A 22,090-nucleotide genomic window follows, 5' to 3' on the forward strand; every position below is an offset into this window, starting at 1 on the left:
ATAAGATTAAGAACAAAAACAAATTCCACTCGTATAGAAGACTGTGTATTTGTTTCTTAGAAAATTCACTGTACATCTGCATGATATTATTCATTTTACATTCTTAGACAGTTTTCTTAAATTGCCCTGTTCTTACAATGTGTGTCAGATAAGATTCCAGATTTGCTTTCAAAACAAGAAGGTTCAACTGATAGTGGCAGAGAGTCAGAACTATGAAGTCGAGTTCAATAGCAGGACAAACACAAATTTAGCATCCACTGAGATGTTCATAAAGATTGATCCAATATCCAAGAACTGATTTCCTCCTTTAATTATGTTATACTTCTGAAGTCTGTAAGATACGAAGTTTCTCTTTCTGATATTCTTCATTCTCCTTCTCTGCTTCTTCATCTAGTGATTTCCGTATACAGGTTTTTAGTTCCTCTATTCCTTCTCCAGTATGTGCAGATACAGGGATAATATCTTTGAAGTCTACGGTGCACGTTGGAATCAGCTCTTTCTCCACTAAATGTAAAGAGTCTGAAACAGAGCATATTTATACTTATTACACAGTATTTCTTTATACCATAAATCCATAAAACTTTACCAAATTGGGACTTTAGTTGAATTTTAGAAGATAGATGAATGACTGGAATAATTAAAAACAAATTTTGAAAGATTCCAAATTTAAAGAGTTTCAGAACAGGAATACTAGCAATAGCCATTTGATTTTTGCATTCTAGTGCACTTGCACTCCTAGGTTGAGATTATGGCCTGCAGCCCTCAGAGGCAACCACAGAACTCTCAGCCCAGAGGTGGTAGGTGTTTGAACCTTCTTGAATTCTGATCTGCTCCAGGATGCTAGAGCAACCCCTCTGTAACTCAGACAGCCATGGGGGGGGGGTCTATCTAAGATAGAGCAGCCTCCCTAAGATTTCCCAGAATCTCTGCAGCACTGTGGCTCTGCTCCCGACAATGACCCCCGTGCCACACGGCTTGGAAAGAGGTCCTCAGAAGACAACCTTATTGTCTTCTGCTGTGCCTGTGCTGGAGGAATTCTCCCCTACCTGAAACCAGGCTTTAAAGCATTTTCCAGGCTGTTCCTCCAGCCTTATACCCTGACTAAAGGGACTAGGCACAGATGAGGATCTCAGCTTCAGGCTTGCTGTCCTGGGATTTTTGTCTACTCTAAGAGCAAAATCAGCAGACACTATTATTCACTACCAGGATATGGCTCCTAAATATAGGAACAGACTAGTTTTAAGTTTCACTTTTAAATAATTGATTAACTAGATGATCTAATAAGCTTCATTCAATTTCCAACATCTCCTTGCCAACCCAGAATTATCACAACTGTGTATTTACTAGTACTTTTGCCCAATTCTACGTATGTCCCAACTAACAGGGCTAAAACTCTTATAGTAGGGTTTATAGTACTGAGAGAGCAGCTGACTGGACAAAGTTATGACTGCATCCTGAACAGATTTAGGATGAAATCCTGACCTCACTGAAGTCAATGGGAGTTTTGAAGCATTCACATCAGTGGACCCAGGATGTTACCCTGAAGAGATTTAGAAGAACACGTTTCTTTCCTCGTGTGATACTGAGCCAGAAAGGGTTAAGCAACCAGCAGGCTAAATGACCCAAATTCCACCTTTAAAGGCATTTTAGAAAATATTTATATGTATGTGTATATATATACACACACACACACACTCTAATTAGGGCCATTCCTTATAAACAGGTAACAAAGCCATGTTATATAGACTAGAGCTTTGAAATGTAAACTTACATTGTTAGAGAATTAGAAGATACCGATTGTGTCTGTGTTTACCTATATCTTACCAGATTAGCTTGCAGATGATAAATTTCTCTTCCTGTCTATTACTACGTTCCACTGATTCAGAGATCAAAATGGAATATTAACATGTAGATGGAACTTGGGTGTAAATAATATTGTGTATATTTCTCTTAGTAGTTTACTACAAACTTCAAATGAACCTTTGGTTAGTTAATGGCCTTATGCTAATCAATGCAACTAAATTACCTGTGTATACATAGGAAATAGGAATTGACTTCAAAGCAACTATGTATATTACCTATTCTTCACCCAAGGAATGCCCACTGTGTTATCTGTGTCAAGAGGCTAGAGTAGCCTGCCAGAGATCTATAAAAGAACTCTAGGGCCTGATCCAGTCATCTCATATCTGCTTAAGGTTGATCAGGGAAGCTTGAGTTGCAAGACTGAGATCTCCTGTGCCAGTCTGGATTACCCTGCTATTTCTCATGGAAGAATTTATAGTCTCTGTACTATTGGATTATAAATCCAGGGAACGGATTATGAAAGAACTTTCTGCAACTCAGCAGCTCACCCTCTCTACTATGAAACTGACCTAAGACCTTTACTCATATCTGTATGTGTGTGTATATATATATTTTTTTTAAAAAAAAAGAATCTTAGTTTCGTTAATAAGAACTGGCTGTAAGCATGTATTTGGGTAAGATCTGAAATATTCATTGACCTTGTGGGTAATGTGTCTGATCTCTTGGGATTGGTAGAACTTTAGATATGGTGAAAAAGATTTTAAGTAATCCTCACCATATTTGATTAGATTGTTTGGGTGGGAGCCCAGGGCTGGACTTCTTTAAGGGAGCTTTTTTTTGGGCTTTTACGAAGCCAGTAAGGTATTGTAAAAGTTGTTTTGTTGCTGGCTTTGTGAATCTAATTATTAGAACAACCACTAGTTTTGAGGCTTGTCTGCCCCATTCTTTGCAGTTTGCCCTGATTGAACAATCTCAGTGTGGCTCCTCTAGCGACCACAACTGCTGACCCTTTTATAAATGAAGTTTTCATACAGAATGTTTAGCCAGGAGATCTCAAGTATTACAAAAAGATGGGTATTCACTAAAGTCAGTCAGGAACCTAGAGTTTAAAAATATACAGAGCAAGCAGCCAAAAAGAGGGACACAGGGGAGGGCCTCAAACTTACCTAATAAATTTTAGGTAAAAATGAAGACTCTCTCTGCTTATTCTATTGTTTAAACATATTTATCATCAGCTAACAGATACTTCCACAAATATTTACAAAGGTAAATTACAATCTACTTATTATAAATAAGAAGCTACTGTGCATTAGGTTAGTTTACCTTGAGGATTCTGTAGTTGTTTCATAAGTTCTTTCAAGCTATCTTGTGCATTAGGCAAATCCATTTTATTAATGGCAAGAAGTGCGGGCTTTCTCCGAAGCTGCTCTTTGTATAATTCTAGCTCCTAAAAACAAAGTTAATTTGCCTTTGTAAAACTTTTTATTTTTAAAAAGTAGAAAAAAATGTTTTGAATTATGTTTTCCTCTTTCATTTGTTTAACTGTCTGAAGAATCAGTGTTCACTACAGCACTGAAATCTACTGATGTGCTCAATGTTGATATATTCACACACAGTTTGAGAATGTCAACTCATTTAAATGCATTTACTGTTGGTACACAGCCTGCACCATTGTGATTCAATCTCTTGTAAGGTGTAATGACAGATTTGTTCTTTTTAGTCACATCTGTATTAACATACACAAGCATCTACTAATTTCTTGACGTTACTGGTCAGAAATCTCTCAGGGCTTACCTTCACAGCTTGATTTGATACACGTGAGTTACTGCACTCATGGGCTTGTCTACATGGTACAGCAGTGCACACTAGAACAGTGTGAATTCTAATGCACACCAATTTGTTGCATGCTTACTGACCCATGTAAACCCTCCTTGTGCGCACAAGCAGGGTCTACAAAGGCCAGTAAGTGTGCAACATGTTGGTGCGTATTAGAATTCACACCCTTCTAGTGTACACTACTGCACCACGTAGACAAGCCCACTGGAGTTACAGAGTGATAGGATGAGTTGCTGTAATTGAGCTGTTGCATTCCCACTGCATTATTAGCTTGAGCATCACTCAAACTTCAACCTACCCCCTGCGATAAACCAGCTAGCTTGAGCTTAAAGCACCACTTAACTTGAGCTAGATTTGTGTGACAGAAAAGGAGTGGAATTAGGGGTAACACTTGAGTTATAACTCAAGCTAACTGTGCTATGAAGACAATCTCCGAGACAAAGCTTAGGGCAACCACATTTTTAGGGTTTGGAATTGTTGTATAATTTATTCTTAAGTTTTATAATGACAAGATCTCTCCTATGGCATATATCAAAAGGTATCATCCCTAACTGTGAATCACACAGCACAGGAATGTACATTGGCATAAGCTGAAACAGGAAAAAAATATATTGGAAGTCACAGAACAGGGGAGGGGGAAGCGATTGAAAAATAGATTTTTAAAGATGGAGTTGAGTTTAGTCAGTGGGGATAACTGAAGAATGCAGGATAGGCCATGAGACTCTGCACATGGCCCCTAAAAGGCGATGGGGTTTTGCGAAGTTGAAGACTGATATCTCATCAAGCTCTTAAGACTCAGGCCTAGTCTACTCTTAAAAATTAGATTGACCTAGCTACGTGTTCAAGGCTGTGAAATAAGTTTCACACCCGGAGCACCACAGTTAGGTTGATCTACCCCTGCTGTAGATGCAGCTTGGTCAACAGAAGAATTCTTTGGTTGACCTAGCTACCACCTCTTACAAAAGGTGGACTAACTACATCAATGGAAAAACCCCTTCCTGTTGATGTAGGAAGCATCTACGCTATGGCACTACATCAGCAGAGCTGTAATGCCATAGCTGTGCTGCTGTTGTATACACATAACCTCAGTTACCTCATGGTTTGGACAGAGCTCAAGCCAGGGAGTTAGCAGATGACCTGTTTTCCATTTCCTAAAAGGCAGCCAAATCTGGGGACTGAAGAGCTCTGGCTCTTCACTCAGCTTGGCCTTCAAGCACATCTCCTTACAGATGCAGCAGAAGTTAATGAGGACACAGCTATGTCTAAAGTTTTGTCATCTGCCTTAAGTACATCTAGAAAGTTCCCAGCCTTTTAAGATTGCTAGCAAAAATGATTAACCACACTGGATCCTCAGCAGCTCCGTCTACTAATCTAGCAGTCAGCTTACACGCACTTTTAGCTATTGTTCACATCTACACAGTATTAGAATCAACATTTAAAGGGATAAGAAGTTACCTGTATTAGAAGCAGTATAGTTTCAAAAGCTGTTCTGAATCGCGTTTTTGAAGATAGCCGAAACCCAGAAACATCAACCTAAAATGAATTATAAAGTTAAATACACACACACGACCACCCCCAAAATACTACCATTTTTCAAGATATCCAGGCCCAAGAATGGCTTTTTGGTCTGTTTTAAGAGGCTCTTGTTGCACAATGGCTACCTAATGTCTGAGCTGTGCTAGGAACCTTTTCATGCTGTTGAGCAACAGGCAATCTTTATAAAACCCTCTGATTATTTAGGTATCTCTATGGCCTTCATCAACATAATATCCATCATCTTATTAGATTTCTAGTTTAGATATTATATTTGTTTACAACCACGGCTAGAGTAAAATAACACAGGACAATTATGAAGGAAATGTTTTCTCAAAGCCAGCGGCAATAAAATCTCAGGAATTTAGGTTTACATGATTGTAAATTCTAAGCTAAATAGAATAAAAAACTAAAGTCACCAGGTTATTTAAATTATAATATTTACTTACTACAAAGAGAAGCTGTTTGGTTCTTTCTACATGCTTGAGGAATTTGTGGCCCATTCCTTTGTTTGCATGTGCACCTTCAATCAATCCTGGAAGATCTGCTACTGAGACCTAGGAAGATAAATGAAAATTTGTCAGAAAAAAATGGTACAGTAATTATAACATCAACACCTCAAATGACTACACACAAGAACAAACAGAAAAGTATTCTGGGGATGCTTATTTTATAGCTACTTATTTCTGAGAATTGTTATCGGCACAAAAAGTGGGAGTGTGCTAATAAAGTTTGCAAATGATACAATGCTGGGAGGTATTTCCAATGTAGAGAAGGAAAGTGAAATCATACAGAAAGATTTGGATGACCTTGTAAATTGGAGTAATAGTAATAGGATGAAATTTAATAGTGAGAAGTGTAAGGTCATGCATTTAGGGATTAACAACAAGAATTTTAGTTACAAACTGGGGACGTATCAATTAGAAGTAACGGAGGAGGAGAAGGACCTTGGAGTATTGGTTGATCATTGGATGATTATGAGCCGCCAATGTGATATGGCCATGAAAAAAGTGAATGCGGTCTTGGGATGCATCAGGCGAGGTATTTCCAGTAGAGATAAGGAGGTGTTAGTACTGTTATACAAGGCACTGGTGAGACCTCACCTAGAATACTGTGTGCAGTTCTGGTCTCCCATGTTTAAGAAGGATGAATGCAAATTGGAACAGGTACAGAGAAGGGCTACTAGGATGATCCGAGGAATAGAAAACCTGTCTTATGAAAGGAGACTCAAGGAGCTTGGCTTGTTTAGCCTAACCAAAAGAAGGTTGAGGGGAGATATGATTGCTCTCTATAAATATATCAGAGGGATAAATACCAGAGAAGGAGAGGAATTATTTAAGCTCAGTACTAATGTGGACACAAGAGCAAATGGATATAAACTGGTCACTGGGAAGTTCAGACCTGAAATTAGACTTTCTAACCATCAGAGGAGTGACGTTTTGGAATAGCCTTCTAAGGGAAGCAGTGGGGCAAAAGACCTATCTGGCTTTAAGATTAAACTCGGTAAGTTTATGGAGGAGATGGTATGATGGGATAACAGGATTTTGGTAATTAATTGATCTTTAAATATTCATGGTAAATAGGCCCAATAGCCTGTGATGGGATGTTAGATGGGGTGGGATCTGAGTTACTACACAAAATTCTTTCCTGGGTATCTGGCTGGTGAATCTTGCTCACATGCTCAGGGTTTAGCTGATCGCCATATTTGGGGTCGGGAAGGAATTTTCCTCCAGGGCAGACTGGAAGAGGCCCGAGGTTTTTTGCCTTCCTCTGTAGCATGGGTCGCTTGCTGGAGGATTCTCTGCTTCTTGAAGTCTTTAAACCGCCATTTGAGGACTTCAATAGCTCAGACATAGATGAGAGGTTTTTCCGCAGGAGCGGGTGGGTGAGATTCTGTGGCCTGCGTTGTGCAGGAGGTCAGACTAGATGATCATAATGGTCCCTTCTGACCTTAGTATCTCAGTGGCAATATTTACAAGCAACTGCAAAACATTTAAAGCCTGTCATCAGAAGTCTGCTTTAGCAGACAAATAAGGGGCTATAAGTTTCTGCTGTTCTCCTCAAGCAGCATTTCTGGTGCTCAGTAGGGTGACGAGACAGCAAATGTGAAAAATCGGGACAAGGGATTGGGGGTGTGTGTGTGTGTAAAATAGGAGGCTATATAAGAAAGAGACCCCAAAATCGGGACTGTCCCTATAAAATCGGGACATCTGGTCATCCTAGTGCTCATCCACCTACAGCAGAACCCTGTTTATCTGACCCTCCATTATCCAGCTGTCCATGTTAGCCGGACAACCAGCATACACAGGTACAAAAAGGAGTGATCTCATTTGGCCACTAGATGGCGCTGCAGCACTGCACTTCCCATTCTCCAGTTTTCCCTGCTTTTTGATGATCAGATTTGGCCCAGTCCCAATTAGTTCAGATAAATGGAGTTCTGCTTTATATATTTACTAGTTCTCAGAAATCTAGAAAAATAAAAAGTGCTAAGGGCTTCAAGTCTATCCAACACCTACAAACCAGAGGCTGTTATAAAGGACGAAAACCTGACAAGAGCCCAGGGCCAGTACTTGGTAGGAATCCTTGCACCCTTGCCTCTTCCCAGCAACTGATGACTCAGTTTTCTATCAAGATGTTGCTTCAATATCTTGCTGGTGAACGCCACTCCCACTCACCTTTATACTGGCCTCTGGCTAGTAGGTGTTTGCTAAATATGTCAAACCCTGCTTCGGGATTCTCCATCTAAAACGACATGGAAATACATTAAAAGGCTATACAGTTTCAACTACATTTACTAAACAATCCATGGAAGTTGAATGTACAGGGAAAATCTATTTTCTAGTATGATGGAGTTTGGTGGAGCTGGCATATCACTACGACACTTTTATATTTCTTCCTTATCAAATAAAACAAATTGCTTATACAAGCAAATGAGAAACTCTTGCTGGTATCTGATAATAGACTGTAGAAAAAAAAAATGTCATCCCTAGGGATGTGTAATTATCCAGTTGGTAGAGGATGTGCCACTGATTCCTGGCAGATCAGTTCCTTTTCAGGATTAAAAATTTACCCTGTTATCTGCAGCAAAGGGCTATCTTGTTTTGATTTCTTCTCAAAATTATTAAAGTTGCCAATTTAATCTCCCAATTCAGGGACATATTTTGCCTTTAGATGTGTGCACTATTCCTATGGAGGAATGTGTGCGTCCATGAAAGGGTAGACTTTTGTTCTTATCTATTCATAATACTGGGAGAGTTACAGGGATGTACAGATATTTTATGGAATTTTCAGTTAGGGTAGGTTAGTCCAAATTTGTGCAGGTAAAATGCATTTCTGTACACCCTGAGAATCTGGGCCTGACAGATTTATTTACCTGATCACGCCCATTTTATAAACAATTTTAACCAATATGCTAAGGACTAAAAATCAACTGTAGTTAATTACCTGTTTAAAACTGCCATCTCCCAGTAATTAGCTGTTTATCAACTAACAATTTCCATGAACAAACATGAAGTATTAGGACTAATTAGAAATAAGATTATCCTTTAAAAACAAATAGCAAACAAAACAAAGATATAGCCAGACAAACTTTAATTTTTGCTCCATGGTTGTTTCAGTTTTGTGTTTCCTGTAATCCAATAGTTTGATCTGAAAAATCAAAATTCTTTGCTTTCCCTGTATTTCTCTAACAAAAAAACAACAAAATATGCAGGAGATGAAAGGGACAGTTTATATAAAACATGTTTTTGTAGATAATGCTTGAGTACTTACTCTACTATTAAAAAAAAAAAAATCAAGAAATTTATTTATACTCCTTGGGTAGCATTTTGGGCTTGATCCTGCAAGGTGCTCATTCCCCTTGTGAAGTCAGTGGGAGTTGGGGGGTGCACAGGAATTCTTAGCTCCTTGCAGGATACAGTACTCGTGAACCTCAAAGCACCAACATACTATATCAGTTAATTCTATTTGTATATAAGCTACGTTGAAAGTAGGCAACAAGAAAATAGACACAGTAGATATTTGCTCAAATTAAATTAACCAAGATAATTTTTTGAGCAGGCATGAAGTGATCAATTACTAAAATATGTATTTTAGTTTTTCCAATCCTTTAACAGTGACCTATTAATATCAGCTGCCAGGGAAACAGTTGATACAGGAAGTACAGTATTTAAATTCTCAGTCATTTCATGGCAGTAAAATGCAAAATTCTGGTTACTTCTGTATTTTTTATTACCACCATATTCAATAATTTAGGGAAACTCATTTGTTAGATGTGAAACAAAAAAGGTGGAGAAGAAAGCTAACAACATTTAGGTGAAGACCTATTAGTCTGTTACTACAGAAACCTAGTTCCTTCTGTTAAGGGAAACAGAAGTGGGAACCATTTTTACTTTCACCATTTTTGCACCATTAACTATTGGCGTAGAAAATAATGCAGTAACATCCTTAAGCAAAGAAAATATATGAAAGTATGATTTGGGATTAAGCTCCATTGCAGAAGATGAAAGGCTGTAATGACATTAATCTAACTAGCCATTATACCCAAATGTATAACAAATTTAATTGCTTTTCAATACCAACCTGCTTGTAATCTGGATACATGATCTTTCCCAGTTCAGGTTTTACTGTTGTGACTGGACGGGCAGGATAATAAAGAAAAAAAAAAGCACTGTATATTAAAAGTGACTAACATTATAAAACCTTCATGCCTCTCCTTATCTATTGGATCTAATTACTCACGCCTTCGTTTGGAACACTTCCATTATAATATATTTATATGAATGACATTATGGAGTTACATTATATCGTAGTACTTTCTGATGTAACAGATATGAATCCTAGTAAATATCAACCAAACCCCTTTTGAAAATTAAGGCCACACTGAAAGTTTGCCACCACCACTAACTTTTCACTCATTGCTTTTATCTCTCCTAACCATGTTGATCATACAGCAGCTACTGCTTCCGTTTTTGCTTTTCGTCTCCCGCAGGACACTGAGCTCACAAAACTAACAACTAAAAACAAATCTCTGTAGTTGTGGCCCCTTCAGTGCTTCTATCATGCTTCAGACTTTGTGCCAGAGAACTTAAAAGATACATGTGAAAACAGAAGTAACAGGAACATAGAGCCCCAGTAATGGTGCTCAAGGGAATCTACCTCTCTTTCTTGCTGTCTTATGAGTTGTGGAAGAACTGAGATAAAGGGGAAGAGAGTAATATTTAGTAGGTAATAACATCTGTAGCAACTGTAGGCAGCTCCTACTCTCCAGTTCTTTTCTAAAAGTTGTTCAGCCAAGCCATAGGAAAGGCCTGTGTTCTCAAGTAATGTTACACCAATGAAAAATAATGCAGTTTGTACTTACAAGGATAATCTGCAATCTGAGGTTTGGCATGAGAAATCTTGCTTAGCAAAGAGGATTTTCCTGCATTTGGAAATCTAGAAGGAAAGTTGGGATTTACACAATGAATATCTATTTATGTCACACTTGCATATGCGTTACTATTGAGTTAAATGAACAAAATACTGGCAAAGATATAATTCTGTTATTTTTTTGCATTTCTGACACTCTCTCCCCCCCCGAATCAATACTATTTATAAAGTGAGCTGTAGCTCACGAAAGCTTATGCTCAAATAAATTGGTTAGTCTCTAAGGTGCCACAAGTACTCCTTTACTATTTAGACTGTTAAACCCTTTGGGGGCAGGAACTGTCTGTTAGTATGTACTTGCACAGCACCTAGTGTACTGGGGCCCTGATCTTAGAAATCATAGAAACGTAGTGCTGCAAGTGGCCTCTAGATGTGATCTAGTCTATTCCCCTTCGCTGAGGCAGCATTAAGTATTCCTAGACCATCCCTGATGGGTGTCTGTCTAACCCAGAGATAAGCAAACTACGGCCTGCGGAACCATCCTGCCTGGTCCTTGAGCACCTGGCCAGGGAGGCTAGCCCCCGGCCCCTCCCCTTCTGTCTCCCCCTCCCCCACAGCCTCAGCTCGCTGTGCCGCCAGCACTCTGGGTAGTGGGGCTGCGAGCTCCTGCCGGGCAGCGTGGCTGTGAGAGCCGCCGGCCTGCCCTGCCCCGGTGCTCTAGACTGCATGGCAGCCAGTCCTGGTGCTCTGAGCAGCATGGTAATGGGGCTGGAGGGGTTGGATAGGGGGTGGGGTCCGAGAGGCGGTCAGGGGACAAGGAGCAGGGGGGTTGGGAAGTGGGAGGGGGTTGAGGCCAGGCTGTTTGGGGAGGCACAGCCTTCCTTACCTGGCCCTCCATACACAGTTTTGGAACCCCGATATGGCTCTCAGGCCAAAAAGTTTGCTCACAACTGGTCTAACCTGTTCTTAAAAACCCTCCAGTGATGGGAGGAGATTTAGGTTGGATATTAGGAAAACCTTTTTCCACTAGGAGGGTGGTGAAACACTGGAATGCGTTGCCTAGGGAGGTGGTGGAATCTCCTTCCTTAGAAGTTTTTAAGGTCAGGCTTGATGGGGCCCTGGCTGGGATGATTTAATTGGGGATCGGTCCTGCTTTGAGCAGGGGGTTGGACTAGATTACCTCCTGAGGTCCCTTCCAACCCTGATATTCTATGGTTCTATGGGGATTCCCTAAGCAACCTGTTCCAGTGCTTCCGTGTCTTATGTAGAACACTCCTGCTAATATATCCCATTGCCTTTTTTTGCAACAGCATCATTGTTGACTCATTCACTTTGAGATTCACTGGCTAGCCAGTTATTCTCAGTTTCGTATCTGCACATTTAGTTTTTTCCTTCCTAAGCATAATACTTTGATCTTGTCTCTTTCAAGTTGTTTCATCTTGTTGATTTCAGACCAGTTCTCCAGCGTATCAAGGTCATTTTGAATTCTAAATCGGGTCTTCTAAAGTGCTTGCAACCCACCCCCCAGCACCGTCATCTACAAATTTTGTAACTGTAGTCTTGGCGGGGATCTCTAGGTTTCTGTAATACAGACAATAAAATGTTTTATACAACTTGCTTTTTTCCCCACAATTTTGAAAACCGTTACAACTGTTTATAAGAATGCAGACAAACTAAAAGACTTTCTGAAGGTTTCAGGGATGAACTCATTTACAGTGAAACTTAGTTTACTGGACAGTGTCATAATATTCTTTTAACCAAACTTACCTTTCCTGTAAACTCAGCAGTGCTCCTGAGGTCTGAGCATAAAGTATCTGAAAGTGCGATGAACCTTCATGTGTAACAGCTTTAAGTGACATTCTGCTCTCCAAAGGGGTTTAGTTAAAAAGGCATTATGAGGTTCCAGGTTTACTGTGTCCGATTTCTATACCAGACTGCTGATTTGAAAAGTAAAAAGATATTTTTTCTAACTGATAGCCTTGCAAACTCAGCCTGGTTTCTGGTATATGTATCATTCCAGTAACAGAAGATTCTACAAGCCAAATGCCACCTTCATTTGCACATCTGCTACTACTGCCTTTTGCAGGGTTGCACAGATATACCCAAGTACACAATCTGAAGATAAAACAGTTCTACAGGCGGTCATGAAATTGGAACTAAGTTAACAATTCTGTTAATTTTACACACTTCCAGTGTGATCTTGGGCAAGTCACAGATTCTGCGCACCTTACCCCCGCCCCCCCAAAGGTGGGTAATAATACTTTCCTACGTCCCAGGGGTGTTGAGAGGATACATCCGTTAAAGACTGTGAAATGCTTTGAGATCTACTGATGAAAGGTGCTGTATAAGGGATAAGTATTATTGAGGAGTGTACCAGAAAACAACAAAAAAACCCCCCCAAAACAAACAAACTTAGCTCATGCTCCGAGATCTCAGCTGATTATGCAGGGTGCTGACTATAGCAATGCCTCCCATGCTCCCCAAACCTTTTTCACATAAGAAAGCAGCAACAACTGAACATGCACAGCAAACGGGTCTTCTGAGTCAGGCAGTAAGATTTTTACTTACATACTTTACAGAACAGACCCACATTTAAAGAGTTAGAAATAACCCTTTTCAAAATAACCATTTTGAATGTATAGTGTCTAATCAGAAAAGTATTATTGTCCCATTTTACCCAGGATTAAATGGAGTTACAAAACACAGTTAGGTGCCTTACTCAAAAAAAATCAACCTCAAGCATGATCACAGGAACAGAACACAGTTCCCAGTCACTCAATAGGAGGAGGAGTTCACAAGGGACCTTGGTTTAAGTCAAATTTGCAGACCATCACACGGTGCTATATTTCACTACAATACTAGATCTAGGATAAATAAGTTCCTAAATAGATATTAAAAGTCACCTGATCAAAAGCGTGTGAAGGTTAGGAATCTATGGTGGGGTAGTATGGATCTGCGATTAAAAATAAGAGACTATGGTCTTGCAGTCTGCTAGCCCACAGAGAGAGGCATTTTTCTTTATGGCCTGTAATGCACTATTGGTTGAGGAATTCACCATGTTGTGAATTTAACCATAAATTAATAAAATCAAACTCTGTTAAACAGCAAGAGGGACACCAACTAATTAAAAAACTGATATTTTAAAAACTTAATTCCTTATAATGGAAGAAAATGACTTTTATAATAGGAAAGTTATTGGAGGAATTTAATGCTCTCTGATGATAGAATAAGCCATACAGACAATTCGGAATGTTACGCCTTCCATTTCTTCAAGGAAGTATTTTGTTTCCATCAAGGCTCAACGTATTCTCTTTGAAGCTCAATTGCAACCTCTCTTGTACCTCACAATCTGTACCCAGACCGGATGATCCTCTCTCAAGACCATAAGATTTCTTGATCTGATCTAATAGCAAAGCACTTGTGTATATGCTGAAGTAAAAGCAACATACTCAAAGAAAAGATCAAAGTACAGGCACTAACAGGATATCAGAGGTTGACTCACAATTTTGGCTAGGAAACAATCTTCATCAATCATGATTCTATGCTTTTAATGAAAGCCTGTCAGCTCAAATATGAGCCAAAACTTAGGATTTGTAAAAACAAAAAAACCCAACACACCAGCCTTTACAAAACCTAAGACCTAAGACCAAGAGATCTAGGACTATTTTTTACAATTCTTATGCCAGTTTAAACAAATGTATTGCACTACAGTACACTGTAGCACTGTGTTAATACATGACAGCCTGAAACTGAAATTGACCTCAGGTTAGAAACTAAAGTGAAACTAACTAGTGCATTTTCATTGTTCAAACTAGGAAAAAAACCAAAAAGTTAAAATGGGAAAAAAAAGCTTTTAAAAATGCTTTCAGTTGTACTCTCATAAAGGATGAGTCTAATAGTTCAGGAATTTTTTTCATTTTTATACATATATACTACCCTCCCCCCCCCCCCGCAAATCCATTTAATAGAATTCACATTAAAAAAGTGAGACATCTCTTCAGATCTTAATAAAAAGCCTACCAGGAGTCATTCCCTCAGTTTTTGTGCTTGAATGCCACACATCCTAAATAAATACATTTGTAAGTTACTGTGCCACCTGATATTTTGCAGTAGAGAGAGACATGGCCTATGAATTCTAAGAGGCACAGATGCAGACTACCCAACATATATTCTTCTTCCTGTTATTCACAAAGCATAATTTGTCAAGGAATTTTTATGTCCCAAATATTAAAACAAAGACCAGCTTCTTATACCTTCACAAAAGTAATGAGAATAATATTTTAAAAGGTTTGTGGCATTAGTAACTACAGGTATTAGATTCATGAGGTGGCCCAAACCATTTAATATTTACATTTTTCACATATAAAACTCTGCAAAGAATTATGCACATAAGGAATCTTATGAAGCTCAGTATGACTCCTTGCCTGTGTAAAATTACTCACATGCATAGTGTTTGCAGGACTGGAGCCAAGTGATCATGTTTTGTAACATCACATAACCCCTGAAGATGGCTAGCAAAATATCAACCTTATTCTCAAGTTGTTGAATATCCAATGTAAACATATCTACACATTTCCATCTACAAGTACTTTGCTCATTATGCATCCATAAAAAATTTTAAGAGTAACTCACTGTCCATAAGGTATAGGGAAAAAAACCTAATGAGTTCTTAATAAACAGTGTTTGCATGGTTTTAGTGCATTAGATGCTTTTCTTCAGGATTTCCTAAAAAAACCAATTCAAATTTGTATTCCTTTTATCGGTGGCAGTGAAAATGCAGACTAAATGCAAATGAAACAGAAGGACCATAGTTCAAGGTTTTCCATACTCCCCTAAAAATATGCCAGGATGCTTTTGTGAGGCCACGTCTACACTACCCGCCGGATAGCGATCGATCTGTTGGGGATCGATTTATTGGGTCTAGTGTAGACGCGATAAATCAATCCCTGATCACTCTGCCATCGACTCTGGAATTCCACCAGAGTGAGAGGCAGAAGCAGAGTCGACAGGGGAGTAGCGGCCGTCGATCCCGCACTGCGAGGATGCGAAGTAAGTGATTCTAAGTCAATCTAAGATATGCAACTTCAGCTACGAGAATAGCGTAGCTGAAGTCGACGTATCTTAGATCAATTCTCCATCCCCCCTTCCCCCGTCAGTTTAGACCAGGCCTGAGAGAGCAGATTCCATATCTAGTTTTAATAGCAATGCCAAAGAATAAATATTAAGGAGACCCACTTGTGCCAGTACTTGGTTGGTAATGGCAGTTTTTGCAATACAGCTACCAGTCCACTAGGCCTTGGCTTGAGATTCCCAATTCATTTCACATATATTACTGAACAGCCATCTGATATCATTATCAACCTCACCTGGATTCAGGCCAATGGCCCCGCATTCATCCAACCATGAGTAATCAATTCTGATAACTCATTTTAACAACAAAAATGAAGTAACAGGTTGAGACTCGGTCATGTGTTTTTTTTAAAAGAGGCAGAATTCAATTCACATGTATTCCCCTTCCCACCTCACTTGAAGTGCATTACTTTAAATTATACTCCTAAATGTTTAACTCACAGATAACAGAGTCCAATACTCACCCAACTAAGCCAACATCTGCTAGAAGTTTCAAATCAAGATGAATTGTTTGTATCTGGCCTTTCAAAGGCAAGAAATTTGTAACCAAACAGCCACCAATACCTCCACGAGCTACCAGTATTCTGTCTCCTGCTTTATTAAGTTCTCCTGAAAAATAAAAATTACTAGTCAGAAAATATAGCTGTTGTGCAACAGTTAAGATTCTCCATTACCAGGTAGACCTGCTGTCAAAGAAAGAAGAGGAGACTTTCCACTAGTTTCTATATAAACCCCTTGGGCTTGGTGCAGGTCTCTGTCAAGAGTCAGACATTTCAAGTCCTAACACCAAATAACTACATGAAGTAGAGTTTCTCTTTGGAGTTGTAATCCCTCGAAAATGAATACACAGTATGGTCAAAATGGTAGTTGATACTAACAAGTACGTGATTCCAAAAAGAAAGTAACACTAATCACATGCAAGCTCAATATACTAGATCTCCCAAAGTATTAGTTTTAAGTGGTCAACATCACCACATTGTATCATGTAGTTGGATGTGGGTTAAACCAAGAAAAGCCACATGTATCAGTAGTTTTGAGATTTTTAGCCATGGCTATAATAGCTTGTTAATCAAAATACTTTAAACTTGAGAATTACACAGCCTACTTTAACCACCAAACTCATTAGATATTACAGGCTCTTCCATTAAGATTCCTGCTGTGATGTCACCATCTATCATTACCATATTTTAGAATTGTAGTTAAAAAACACTAGCATAATATATATAATTTACAAAAATACTTACAGATACCACCTAACCTACATCATACTTTAATCCTGCTTAACACTTAAACAAAGGAAGTATCCAATAAACAAAAATCATTTTTATTACTAAAAAAAATAACTCTGAAAACTACAAAAAGGAGAGCACTCTCCAACTTCAAGGTTATAGTTTGAGAAAGGGCCATTTCAGGAGCCTTGCACAGATAATCTGAAATTCTTTCCACTGTTCTAGACACAGTAGTTACTTTCAACACAATCATCATCATGGGTAATCCCTAAGATGCTGAAACTCGGCCAGTTTTATAGTTCAAATAACTGAGTTACAAAGTGGACAAGTAACCTTTCCAAGGTCACAGAGTAATTCAATGGCTCACTATAAAACCAACCTGGCTTCCAGCCTTTAAATCTTGTTGTGGGAACATGTTCCTGGTACTATATCTGGAGATACAAATTAGTTATAATTATGCTTTTGGACGGAGCCTCTAACATCAGAAGTCTCCTGCATGTGATTGTGTCTCCCCACATTTGTCTCAACAAATAAATCCTTCTATTTTGTCTTAAAGATGAAACATCTCACAAGAGCCTTTGGTGTGAAGAGAGTACACCCAGCAAACGATGTGTCAAACTACCTTATTTTCTGCTATCTCAAAATAAAGGAAAAGCAAAAGGTTCTTACCAATCTGTTTCCCATCACAGGAAGTAACTGAAATTCCCAAAGGCACATCAACTTCACAATCTGTTCCCTTTTCACCTTTCAGTGCACGGACACTATAAAAAAGTTAGACAGTAAAAAGGTCTTAAGGGATATTTTTCTTTCAGGTTAAAGATGTTCAACAATATAAATCAGGTCACAAAATGTCCTTACCTACTGTTGACTCCTGCTCCAGCTACAAAGCGTTTCTGGGGAAATCTGTCTTTAATTCTCTTTAAGGTAGTTTTTTCTTTGGCTACAAGCCAGACATCACCACCTCTCCCTCCTTCTCCACCCAAGCGAGGATGCCCCATTCCACCAGTTCCTCCTTTCACATAGATTCTTAGATCATCTATAAAGTTGCCATACTAACAACATAAGAAGTGTTAAATTGGTGTTTCATATTTATCCCACCTGCCTTTCACACATACACTGTTAGTAAGCTCCTAAGCACCAGCCCCGGCAAGATGGCATTATCCTTCTAAGCGTTAGTGAAAAAATACTTCAGGAAACTGATGCTTGAGTTGCCTCCCCTGCTCCAGGGCACGTTGTGAGAAGGCACTGGCGGGGGCTTGCCAAGGCCTGGCTAGCAAGTCCTGCTCTCCTAGCCCTAGCGCCGGGAGGATTTGTAAATGCAACGCTGAGCCCATCGAAGCCCGGCCGCAGGCTCTGGGTGCTCCCCAGCAAACCAGGCACTGGGCAGGACGACAGGAGCCAGCTGGGCGCTATTGCTGGAGGGGTGGGGGGGGAAGCAAAGCGTGGGACGTCCCAACATGGCCCGTCGGGCCAGACCCTTTCCCACGCCGGAGGCTGCTCATCTTCACCACCCCCAGCCCCGCTCACACGCGGAGCTGCCGCCCCCAGACTCCGGCCGCGGACTGTCCCCTCCCCGCGGCCGCCACAGGGCACGCGGCGCGCTGACCTTCCGCAGCAGCGCGCGGCTCCCGCGCACCATCCTGGCCAGGGCCCCTCAGCCCGGGCCTAGAAACAGGGACGCAACGCGCGAGCGCAGCCGCTGACGTCGTGGCGCTTCCCCTTCGTAGAGAGGCGCGTGCGGCCGCTCAGCCCGCCCAGAGGGAGGGGCGTTGTGTGCGGAGGGGCGGGCGGGGTAGCGCGGGGGCAGACCCCGAGAGACGAGAGGGTGTTACGGGGGGTACTGCGGGGAGATGGGCGAGTAGAATGCGGGCGGGTTGAGTGGGGAAGCGCAGGAGGGCCAGGGACAGCGTGAGGGGGTGTGCGGGGGGTTTGAATTGGGGCGAGGAGAGATGGGGTGGAGGGGAGCTGTGGGGCAGGAACAGTGAGGGACAAGGGGAATAAGCGTTTAGCGCTCTGGCTGTTGTGGGTTCGCCCCAGCTGCTCCAGAAAGGGAGTTGGGGATTACAGTGGAGGAGAAGATGGATATGAGTCAGCAGTGTGCCCTTGTTGTCAAGAAGAAAAGGAGTACTTGTGGCACCTTAGAGACTAACTAATTTATTTGAACATAAGCTTTCGTGAGCTACAGCTCACTTCATCGGATGCATACTGTGGAAAGGTCACTTTAGATAAGCTATTACCAGCAGGAGAGTGAGTTTGTGTGTGTATGGGGGGTGGGGTGGGGTGAGAAAACCTGGATTTGTGCTGGAAATGGCCCAACTTGATTATCATACACATTGTAAGGAGAGTGATCACTTTAGATAAGCTATTACCAGCAGGAGAGTGGGGTGGGAGGAGGTATTTTTTCATGCTTTGTGTGTGTATATAATAAGATCTTCTATACTTTCCACAGTATGCATCCGATGAAGTGAGCTGTAGCTCACGAAAGCTTATGCTCAAATAAATTGGTTAGTCTAAGGTGCCACAAGTACTCCTTTTCTTTTTGCGAATACAGACTAACACGGCTGTTACTCTGAAACTTGTTGTCAAGAAGGCCAATGGCATATTGGGCTGTATTAGTAGGAGCATTGCCAGTAGATTGAGGGAAGTGTTTGTTCCCCTCTATTTGGCACTGGTGAGGCCCTACCCGGAGTATTGTGGCCAGTTTTGGTCCCTCCACTACAGAAGGGATGTGGACAAATTGGAGAGAGTCCAGCGGAGGGTAATAAGAATGATTAGGAGGCTGGGGCACATGACTTATGAGGAGAGGCTGAGGGAACTGGGGTTATTTAGTCTGCAGAAGAGAAAAGTGAGGGGGGATTTGATAGCAGCCTTCAACTACCTGAAGCGGGGTTCCCAAGAGGACGGAGCTCAGTGGTGGCAGATGACAGAACAAGGAGCAATGGTCTCAAGTTGCAGTGGGGGAGGTCTAGGTTGGATATTAGAAAACACTTTCACTAGGAGGGTGGTGAAGCACTGGAATGGGCTACCTAGGGAGGTGGTGCAATCTCCATCCTTAGTGGTTTTTAAGGCCCACCTTGACAAAGCCCTGGCTGGGATGATTTAGTTGGTGTTGGTCCTGCTTTGAGTAGGGGGTTGGACTAGATGACCTCCTGAGGTCTCTTCCAACCCTAATATTCTATAAGGGGCCCCCTTGAATTATTGGAGGCCCTAAGCAATTGCTTATTCTGCTTATGTCTAGCGCAGACACTGAAGCCCATTATAAATTTTTGTTCCATTCTATCTTCCTCCCACAGTTTTAACAACATTTTAAACATTATATTTTTCTGTCTCTTTTCTTGGCATAGGACTCTTCAGAGTTGGGAACCATGTGTACAAAGTGGTTAATGCTTAACTTAATTCCTGATTGTGTCAGTGTTTTCCCTATAATTTTCATTTTTGTCCTCATCGCAGAATGAATTTAGGACGATATCTTTATGTAAAAAGCTAATTATAAATATTTTCTACATTAAGATAAATTAGGGTGATATAAATTATGGAAAAGGGTAGTTTAGTAAAAACAAGTTATATTTAATATATTTTTTAAACAAGTTTAAGGGAGAATGAATAGAATCCAGACTTCCAGGCCTGTCCTTTTGAACTGCTCATACTTCCTCTGTCAGTCATAAATAAAACTAGGCTGTGCTTATTCTGCAGCTGGATTGTTGTGCTGATGAGGATACATGAGAAATCTTGACTGACTCTCCCTGCTCTCTGTTGATGGATATGGTGAATGAATAAATAAAAATACCTTAACTGAATGGGATTCCATAGTACTCACAGTATACAATGCTTTTCATCCTTCAGCATGTATGTATGTATGTATCAAAGTACATACTTATTTTTAAAAGGCTTGAAAGTTAATTGAGCCATTTTTCTGGACCAATGTCTTCACCTATATATAAGGAAAAATAGGGAGAAGAGCATTTGATTATGTTGATAATTATTTGCTAATTTTACTGCATTTTTTTTGTTATCAACTTTACAGCTGGGTTCAGCTAATAGTAGCTGTAATGCCTGCAAATACTGCATGTGTTTTACTTTATTATAATGGAGTCTTCTGTAGGACTTGCAAATGTTCTTTTGCAACTACAACAGCAAGGGAACATTGCCAGACCACATTGCCAAGGTACATAATATTGGAAGTAACTTCATTAATGATTATTGTAACAGGGTCATGACTCACCACCGCTGGTGCCTCCAGGAATTAGTTCCTGTCAGCTGTAGAGCACCCTCTGCGCATCATGTCTCACCTGTTGTCTACTCTGCTAGTTTGGGACCTGCATTGCTCCCCGCTTGGCAGCATCCTCTTCAGGACACTGCCCTCCAGCAGTGCCCACTACTCCAATCTCATCCCCTTCCAGGGCAGGGGAGTGGGGAGTTAACAGTTCTTCATCTTGCACCTGCCTCAGTGGCCAACCACAACCCCAAAGTCTAGCCCTCACCTCAGGGCAGTCTGTCTCAGCCATACTCCTCTGTGGCGAGGTGCAGTGTAAGAGAGGGACCCAGGCCCACCCACTACTCTGGGTCCCGACCCAGGGACCCTCTGGTGGCAGCCTCTCTCTGCCCTCCTTCGCTCCCCTCTTGTCTGTCTATCTTCCCCAGGCCACTTCCCCTTTGGCCCCATGCACCTTCTCGACCCTTTTTAGCAGGAGCCGGAGCCCTCCTTTGCTCCTCCAAGCCTGCCCAGCACTGCTCTGTCCAAGGTACCACCTCCTTACCTCAGAAGCCAGTCCTCCTCCCTTACTAGTCAGGAAGAGACTATTTCCCCTTTGCTAGGTAGCCTTTATATAGGGCCCAGCCTGGTCCTGATTGGCTCTCCACAGGCTCTTGCTGATTGGCTGCTGGTCTGCGCAGCCTCTCTGGCCTGTTCTAGCCCTTTTCCTCATGGAGTGGGGCAGCTGCCCCACTACAATTATGAATAATATAGTGTCATAGTCCGTGTTCTTTACTTGTACGTCAATATGCCCTAATATGTATTCTCATTACTTCTTTCAAGTTCAGTACTGCTTGGTTTTCAGGGTCTTGAGTCAGCATGACAATTGATAATACCAATGGCATAATCTATAGATACATTTATTCTTGAAGACACTCACTCTAAGGTTACTAGCAGGCCTTGTATCATAAAATGCTGGTCACCCTCAACTCCCATTGAC

At 40.9% G+C, this 22,090-nt stretch overlaps 1 protein-coding gene across 1 annotated transcript; it reads right to left on the reverse strand.

The window, feature by feature from the left end:
- Positions 1-29: 29 nt before the first annotated feature.
- GTPBP10 (GTP binding protein 10) lies at positions 30-18,650 on the reverse strand. The gene is made up of 10 exons (XM_037890733.2): positions 18,505-18,650; positions 17,757-17,950; positions 17,568-17,659; positions 16,134-16,278; positions 10,535-10,608; positions 9,754-9,806; positions 5,622-5,729; positions 5,095-5,172; positions 3,127-3,250; positions 30-519 (listed from the first exon to the last, which is right to left on the reverse strand). Exons 1-10 carry the CDS (start codon positions 18,535-18,537, stop codon positions 317-319), a joined length of 1,104 nt encoding a protein of 367 aa, XP_037746661.1. The 5' UTR covers positions 18,538-18,650; the 3' UTR covers positions 30-316.
- Between the last annotated feature and the right edge of the window lie 3,440 nt (positions 18,651-22,090).

This window comes from Chelonia mydas, chromosome 2 (assembly GCF_015237465.2).
Source record: "Chelonia mydas isolate rCheMyd1 chromosome 2, rCheMyd1.pri.v2, whole genome shotgun sequence".
Classification (NCBI taxonomy): domain Eukaryota; kingdom Metazoa; phylum Chordata; order Testudines; family Cheloniidae; genus Chelonia; species Chelonia mydas.